The following is an 8715-nucleotide window of genomic DNA, read 5'->3' as shown; positions in this document are numbered from 1 at the left end:
ATATATATATATATATTTGTGTTTAACAATAATTATTGAATAGGAGGTCATAAACTTGAGATGGAGTGGGAAGGACTTCAGAGGGGTTTGGAGTGGGGAGGGAGGGATGGAGATGATATAAATACATTGCTTATGAAATTCTCAAGAAAAGCAGAGAATCCTGAAGTCTTAGACTCTAAGAACACCTTGCCATTTCCACCCAGTGCAAGATGATGGAGGAAAAGTTAACGTCCACTCATTCTTAAATTCGAAGAGTGAGCTAAATAACATCAGAGCTAAAGGAAGTCTTGAAATCAAACTTTCGATCAATTGTTGCTGCCATGACACATTGTTACCAACCCTGAGCAAGTCCCACCGCAAGTGAAAGGAAGGCAGTGCTGTTCAAACAGAGCTGTTCGTTCAGGGTTACGTGTCATTAATACACTGGCTGAGTGACTATCCCACACAGCCACTTCGTAGTCACGGACCTTTGCTTTCCCCATACTCTTTCTGTTTTGTACAAACATCTTCACAGAACTGACAAGAAATTTTGGCTTCAAGTATCATAATGAAAATAAAAAAGCACTTGGTGAGAAAATAGGGCAGGCCTTCTTGCCGTTTACTTGTTTAATTTCTAAATCATTGAACACTCAGGGGGAAATGTAGAATGTTAACGCATCCCAGAATTCTCAGAGATGGACACAGAAATGCTCAAGTGAGCCTCTGTGACCTCTTAAGACCGGTGGACCTGCCGACCGCCCTGACATCTCCTCCAGTCCAAGGGGGTTTTTATGATTTCATGAGTAACACACTCCAAGGTCTTCCCACTATACGTATGGTGTGTTGATCTAAAAAGTGTTCAACTAAACTACTTTAAAAAACTTTTATTATTTTTCTTTTATGTGCATGACTGTATTGCCTGCATGTAGGTAAGTGCACCTATGTCATGCAATGCTAGAGGAGATCAGAAGAGGGTGTTGGAGTCCCTGGAATTGAAGTTAGGAATGGTTGTTAGCCACCATGTGGGTGCTGGAAATTGAACCCGGGTCCTGTGGAAGAGCAGCCAGTGCTTTAAATCCCAAAGACACTATCAGATTTTGGTCCCTGCATTTCTGCCTGTGATGCTAAGATTGCAGAATCCTGAGGTATTTCACTGAATCCTCACCTCTACATGAGGCAGAGGGAAGGTTCTGAGGGTCCATCACAGCCCCATGGGTGTAGACGTGGCTTCTGCAAAGGGGTTTCTCCCTTTCAGAGTGATAATCTCCCCGCTCCACGGTTACAGTTTTCCACTCACTACCACCTTTAACAACGTCTTCTCTATTGTACACAATCGGGGGAAGGTTGTTTCTAGAAGGGTAGAAGTGGAGGGCTGGGCTTTGAGCTCCGGTCACAGCTGACTGCACAGTCATGTAATCATCTGAGACCTGAACTTTCAGGCCATGCGAACGAAGCTTTGTTGAGACTGAGGTTACAAAATATTTTGGATTGTGGTTTGCTAGCTTGGTTTATGTCTTTGGAATTTTTGAGCGTGTTGTGTGTGCCTCCAGTTGTATGTGAGAATGTCTGGTTTCTGCACCTTTTTTTTTTATAATCACCAAATGAACAGACCAGCATGGTGTGAGGGTTTCCTCTGTTCTTGGTGTGAGGTCTCTTTGCAAAGCACATCACCTCAAGCACCTGAGCCTACGGAGGGGTCTAAGTCAACAGTGTGGTGGGCCATCCTCCAGACTGCACCTGAGCCTAGAGAGGGGTCTAACCCAGCAGTGTGATGGACCATCCTCCAGACTCAAAACACAGCACTTTTGCAGCTCTGCTGGCGCTGACATTCTAAGCATGCATGTGCCTTTCGTGGATCATGAACAGACCCTTGGGAAGCTGTTCTGGTAGATGCTTCATGATCAGGCACCTCTCTGCTTCAGCCTGAGTTGGACACTTTCTTCAGAATCATAAGATAAAACAAATCATTGAGTCACATATGTAAAGTATCGTTTGGTTATAGGTGAACAATATTCAGGAACTTACCACCACTTTATTTTAGTGGACACAGACACTCCTCTGTGTGAAGTTGTTCTGTCCTGACTAATGAAGGGGTGACATAGGAACAGAGTGGCCAGTGGCCAGTGGTACCTCAGAGAAGGCAAGTGTTTGGGTTTAAGAGAGGTGGAGAAGGTCGGGGATGAGAGGCAAGGCACCCCTTGGGCATTCTCCACTGTGGTAAAGTGAGACTTGAGGACGGCAGACTGTGTGGCCTCCAGGTGTCAGAGGGTAGGTCAGGGCTTCTGTTACTAAGGGCCTCCTCCTCCTCAGGTCCATCGCTTGCTGAATCTCTTCCCAGCCCTGAGGGGAAGCTATAGGTCTGGCTCTACCATGAAGGTGGGAACAGACACTCTGAGCCCACCTTGCTGGGCTGGGCAGCAACGTGCAGCTTAGGAAAGCAGTAGGCCCTGGTAGGTGGATGGACAATCAACAGGCAAATCTGCATCAGCTTCTGCGGTGGTGAAATGCACCGGTTAAACTAGTATTTTATGTGGGAATATGAGGAAATTAGTCAAATCTGGTTAAACTGTAAACAGTTGATAGGGTGAGAGGAGAAAGGGAAAACTCACCAGGACTTGGCAAGTCTAGAGATGTGCAGTCACTCTTGGGACTGCGGTTTGCAGCTCCCCAAAGCACATTCCTTGGAAGGACACTCCTGTCCTCCATGCCCTCTCTACCACCCTCTGCACTGTGGGACAGATGGGTCTATTGCAGTTTGTCAGCACCTGTCATGCATCTGGCTCTTCAAGGGACAGTCCTCCACGGCACCTCTTAGCTTGCTTTCAGTGGACTCGAACCCTGGATAATCAGTAAACTTTATCGTACATTAAAAGCTGATTACTTCGACATGATCCACTCATAGCACTCTGGAACAGCTCTAAGTCAGCCATCACAGGGACACTGTTCGAAGCAGCCAAGTAACGGAACCAACCTTGGTTTTCAGAGGACTAGATGAGGACGATACAAAACCCGCACAGAGATACACATACATAAAATGGATGGTTTCAGGCATAAAGAGAAACAAAGTTATTATTTAGAGGACAATGCATGAGCTGAACTGGAGATCATCATGGTGGGAAAACACAGCTCACAGAGGCAGATACTGCTTTATTTGTGGGTCCTAAATTCTACATAGGTGCATACAATTACGTATGCATCTATGATGATATTTATGTAGAAGCAAGACACTCTTGACAACGAATGGGGAGCATGGGACATGAAGGGATCCCAAGGATAGGTGGAGAGCACATGCAACACCCACCTGAAAATGTCACTGTGAAATCCACCACCGTGCACAATGAAAATATGCCAATAAACGGGTAAAGAAATGACTCCTGCTTAACAGTATGACTCACTCCCCAGTGTCAGAACCTATTTTACTCTGTCAGAGGACATAATGTATTTTATTAGGAAGGGGAGTACCTAATATTCACCTTGCCCGAGAACTACTGATAATCCCCTTTTATACAGCGTATAGTGCTGATAGACATCTGACACCTAGTTGCCTGTCAGGTGACCTGATTTGCAGCATTTATAAACATTTGCAATCACTCCCTGGGCTAATTTTAATGACCAACTGTTACGTTGTCTGGGTCAACTGATGACCACAGGCTGGGAAGAGATATGTACATGAGCCCGCGAGTCTAGACACCGTGGGTACAAAGACCTCAGGAGCGGGGAAGTGCAAGGTACAGCAAACTCTGAAGTAACTGACTTTGAGTATTTTAATATGCAGTCATTGTCTTCAGTGAAATTCATTTCACTATATTTATAGACCTCTCTGGAAAGGTCAGCAGCAGCTCTCCGTAGATGATGTATGCGGTTCCAGGGACACAGTTTTACACTGTGGCCAGGACCTAACTTCCACATCTGTCTCAGCCAAGGCTGGTCCCCTCTGGGAGTGCTTGGCTCTGTGTGGAGATGGTTTTGTTTGACCCATGGAGGAAAGGCAGCTTGCTGTCCCTGACCCCAGTGGTGGAATCCAGAGCTGTTGCTGGACATTCTACAAGGACAGAGCAGCCCTCAGAACACTAGGTCCCTCCTACCAAGCCCAAGAAACCTTGATTTTATCAAGAAAGTCGTGCCTAGAATCAAATATATGTAAATTCATGTGCAGGGGTCAGGGCTGGGGAACAGAGTGAATGAGCTAAGAAAGCAGGCATCCACTACACGCTAGGCCAGGGAAGTCAGAGGGTAACTGCAGCGAACTGAAAGTTCTAACTTAATGCTCAGTGACTTAAGAAAATCAGCCCTGAGCCAATTACTTGTGATTAAAAAGTGAAAAGCCTACAGTCTGACAATCCTTTAAATAAGATTTTGACCCGCGTAGATTGTAGATGTTTATAAAGACAAAAATGTTCATAGAAGACTGCTCAACTCAAAGCCCTCAATGGCTTGATTTCAAGAGGTTTTCTCAACCATAGCCTCAATCTGGGATGGCTCCCATATAGGAAAGGTAGAAGGATGTTGAGATAGACCCATGAATAGTCTAGGCTGGTAGGGACTGGCCAGGAGTGCGCTGTGCCAGGGGAGACCAGCCCGTGAAGACCAGCCTCGAGTACTGCTTCTCCTCTCCATCCCCTATTCACACTGGTGGTTTGAAAATGGCGTTGGGGTGTTCGCAGCCCAGGAATCCACATATACTCGGAGTCAGAGCCTCCAGCCCTACCACAAACTCAAAACATACACAGTTAAACACTCAAACACTCGTAAGCACACCAGGGACTTGCCCTGTCACACAGGACATGTCTGAATGTAAGTCATTATGAGTCTGAAATACACATGTACAAACACAGGTCTTGAATGTCTAGTTAAATAAAGTTTTTTAAGACTTTATTTTTAGTTGTGGGCGTATGTGTGTGTGATGTGTGTAGGTTCTCGAAGAGACCAGATGAATTCCCTGGAGATGGAGTTAGATGTGGTTGTGAGCTTCTGGATGCGGGTGTTAGGAACCTCACTCAGGTCCTTTAGAGGAGCAGTGCCTGCTGTTAAACACTGAGCCATCTCTCCAACCCCCAGTTGAATCAAATTCTAAAGAAATTCTAAACTTTGTCCTGGAATCTGGGCTTATTTTCAGTTTTTGAAAAGCTAAAATTCTGTAATATGCTTTCCACAGGAATCACTATCTCTGTTGCTAAGGTAAATGTGTAGGAAAAGAGCTTTAAAGAATAAAATCAATGCTGAGTAAGCAAAAAAAAAAGAGAAAAAAAAGAAAAACTCACCCACGCTCCACACGGAAAATTGAATTTATCTCAATTCAATTATCCATCATTGCCCCAAGAAATACATGGAACTCTCCTATTGTGTGATTACATCACATACCCAGAAAACTGAGCAAGAGCATCTCCCAAGTCTTGAGATAAAGCACATGGCTGAAAACCATTAATTCGAAACCACTTGTGTCATGAAGGCCCAGCTGTCCAGCAGTAGGCTGTCCTCAAGGACACAGGAGGCACCTGGTGGGCCTGCATTCCACATTAAGCACCAAGCTCTGTAGTTCAGACTTGTTTCAGCTGCCGTGACCCTGTCTGTGACATTCACTCACTGTCCTCTTTAAAACTAAGGAGTGAAGGCACCACAGGGGGTATGAATGCAGTGTGTCCATTGGGTCAGCACCACCCTGACAGTGGCTCCCAGAGCCTTCTGCATCAACTCTGATCCAGGTTAGCGGCTACCATGGAAACACTACCCTTAGGATCCCCCGGAGAGGCCAAGCCCAGGGGTCTGGCAACCCGAGTGACTTTCTGTCTAAAATGCACTTCGTCAGTGTTCCAAAGTCCCAAATGGGCTGGTGCCATGGCTCTGGGTGACGGCAGTTCCACCGAGTCTGATGACGTAAGGTCGATTTCTGGAACGCCCTCGGTGGAAGGAGAACAGGACTGACTCCCACACACTCAATAAATAAACGCATGTTGAAAACGTCCCAAGTTCCTCTGGAATTTTCAGTTTTATTCGAAAAATTGAACTTTATAGAAAGCCCAAATATACAAATGTGGAGGTAGACCGTTAACATCCCTCGATTATGATGCTGCAGGAAACACCGCGGGAAAAGCCTTAAAGGAGAAGAAGACGCCCGGGGCTTTAAACCAGCCTTCTGGTAATTTCTGGTGAAAATATTCCTGAGGGTGCTGTGCTCTTTGCACGCAGCGCCCTCTCGTGGTGCTCTGGTTAATGGTCCAGACCCCACTTCGTCCTCGGTTCTCACACCTATTTAACGGGCGGAATTTCAGCCCTCCGCGCGCACCTTCAGTTTCTCTAGGTCTATCAAAAGAATTCGGACCTGTTCCTTCCTTAGCTTGCGGATTTTCTGAACATCCAGAGAACATTAAAACTAGTTCCCCGAATACTAACGCCCGCAGGCTCATCTACGGTGGGAAAGGACCGAGAACTGAGACCAGACACCGCACCAGACTCAGCCCGGATTGAAACCACGCGGCCCCCGGCGTGGCTCAGCGGCTTCCAGAGGTTCCCAGTGGAGCGGTGTGCGCACGGCCCTTCGCTAGGGCCCTTCACCTCCGAGAGCCACCTGTGAGCAGCAGCTCGCAGAAGGCTCAGATTCGCGTTTGTGCCAAAGCGGCACCCAGGACCCCAGAGTTTAGGCGGCCGCCCCAAGGAAGGGACTTTGAAACTTAGATGGTCAGCGTGCAATTAAATATCAGCTTTTGTCTCTCGCTGTGACGGTCAAAGTTGGAGAAAGACCACTGGGTGAAAAGAAGGAGAGGCTGGAGCGGGGATGTGCTATGATGGGTTTCGTGTGCACACTAATGAACGCATTATTAACGTGTACTAAGACCCAGAGTCTCCCTAAGACGTACACCCCCCTTTTCCCGATAAACACCGCAAGCCATGGCTGTTTTACCAGGAAATACAAAACAGATACTGGTGGAAGTCACTCGCGAGTGCGCGCTCACGGTGCAAGGAAACACCAAGCTATCATCTCAGAAGCACGGTTCGATGGCTTTCTGCGCAGCGCTTTCCAGACCAGCGGCAGCCGGTCGGTCGCAGACTGCTGAACTGCGGGGACCCGGCCCTGTGCTCGCACTTACCGGCGCTCTCCAGCCAGCCCAGTCCGGAGGATGGCAGGGGATGCGAGTCTCCCGGGCGCCCAGGCGCTGGAGGTGCGGTCCTCTGGGCGCACACAGGTGTCTGCTGGAGAAAGGGTGACACCTCGGTGAGGAGGCTCGGACCTTGGAGCCCAGTGGCGGGACGGGAGGGATGCGCCTCCCGCAGTCAGGGTCCAGGCAACCGTGCCCGCCCCAGTGCGCAACTCACCTGCTTACCAACCTGCGCCAGCAGCAGCACCCAGAGCGCAGCACACCCCCGGGGCTGCATGGCCCCGCTGCCCTAGAGGGCTCGCAGGACTCTGCTCAGAGGTGCTTGGCCGGGTCGGTGGGTCACTGGATGGTCACGGTGCAGGCGAGGTGCGAGCCTGCAGAGGACGCGCCGGGGCGCAGGATTCCAAGCAGCGACTCCACAGCGCGCACCGGGGTTATCACTGAGCCTCCTCGCCGTGCGGGGGCGGAGTGGCAGCCGCGGCGGGGGCGGTAGAGCATCCGCAAGAACCACGGGACAGTGGGGAGGAGGGCAGGGGAGAGGATAGGGCCTGGGGAAAGGGAAAGGCGGGGAGGAGAGGGCAGGGAGGAGGGCAACAGGAGGAGGCAAGGAATAGGGAGGTGGTGGTGGGAAGGAGGAGGGACGCAGAGGCCCGGGCTGAGGACTGGGCTTCATTGCTGACTCACTGTTTAGCACCTTGCCCGAAGCTAGCAGCTAGTTAAGCCTGTGGTACAGACGTGGCCAGGACAGAGTTCAGGGTCTGAGCGAATCTAGACACTGGCCCCTGCGCCCTTGAGCCTCCCAGCCATGGCGCAGGACCCTGGGGTACCACCGCCATGGCTGCCACTCCACAGGCTTCTCTCCAAGGAGCAGGGCCTGGGCAGCGCAGGACCCGTTGTCTCCCAAACTCTGTCCTAGTCCTAGACCCAGCTAAAGCCTACTCTTCCCGCAGGTGGGGAATGGACCAGGAGGCTTAGATCTGCTTGTGGGTGTCTGTAAGTCCCCAGTAACTTGGAGCATGTGGGGTGAAGGGGACGGAAGGCACTGGATCTCTGGTGTCTCTAGCTTGGTGTTCAGCCGATCCGCTAGGTTGAAGGTCACCTTAGCCTTAGACTGGCCCCTGGGGGAGGAGGTATCCGACCACTGGACAGCCTATAGGGAAGTCCAGGAGCCACAGCCCAGGCCAGGCCAGGTTCAACCAAGGCAGCTGGTGAGCACCCTCCTTTCTGGCCTTTGTCAGGCAACCCTCCAGGGCCTGTGTGGGATTGGAGCATGAGCCTTTTGTGAACACCAATGGCTGGCCAGGTGTGTGCTCCAGGGTGGTTCTGATGTATGCAGCAGGAAGTGCACGTTTGCACGTCCGTGGGTGTGCCAGGCTGTCTTCCCACTTTGCTGCTGCAGGTTCAAGGGCTCAGGCTCCCATGAAGCTGTGAGTCTAGGGCCTCTCACCTTCAGCTGGCCTGACCTTGCCTGGTTTGCAAGGTTAGAAAGGGGATGCATTGGGAACAGTGACAGTGGTCTGCAGGATCCTCATCGCAGCCCGTTTTGAGCCTGAGATGCCCCAGGGCAACTCCCTGCATCTGCAAGTGCCAGACATCCAGTGAAAGACAGAGAGCAGAGCAAGGGCAGCAGGTCCTGTGCTTG

General features: G+C 50.0%; 1 protein-coding gene across 1 annotated transcript in view; it reads right to left on the bottom strand.

The window, feature by feature from the left end:
* Adamts16 (ADAM metallopeptidase with thrombospondin type 1 motif 16) overlaps positions 1 to 7379 on the bottom strand; it is a 161503-nt gene extending 154124 nt beyond the window's left edge. Inside the window, exons 1-2 of the mRNA XM_008834569.3 lie at positions 7291 to 7379; positions 7065 to 7167 (exon numbers count right to left, since the gene is read on the bottom strand). Coding sequence (XP_008832791.1) covers positions 7065 to 7167; positions 7291 to 7350 — 163 coding nt within the window. The 5' untranslated portion in view covers positions 7351 to 7379. The remainder of the gene's footprint in view (positions 1 to 7064; positions 7168 to 7290) is intronic.
* Positions 7380 to 8715: the final 1336 nt, after the last annotated feature.

Source organism: Nannospalax galili, unplaced genomic scaffold, assembly GCF_000622305.1.
Source record: "Nannospalax galili isolate Female #2095 unplaced genomic scaffold, S.galili_v1.0 scaffold197, whole genome shotgun sequence".
NCBI lineage: Eukaryota > Metazoa > Chordata > Mammalia > Rodentia > Spalacidae > Nannospalax > Nannospalax galili.
This window is presented reverse-complemented; position numbering and strand designations above follow the sequence as displayed.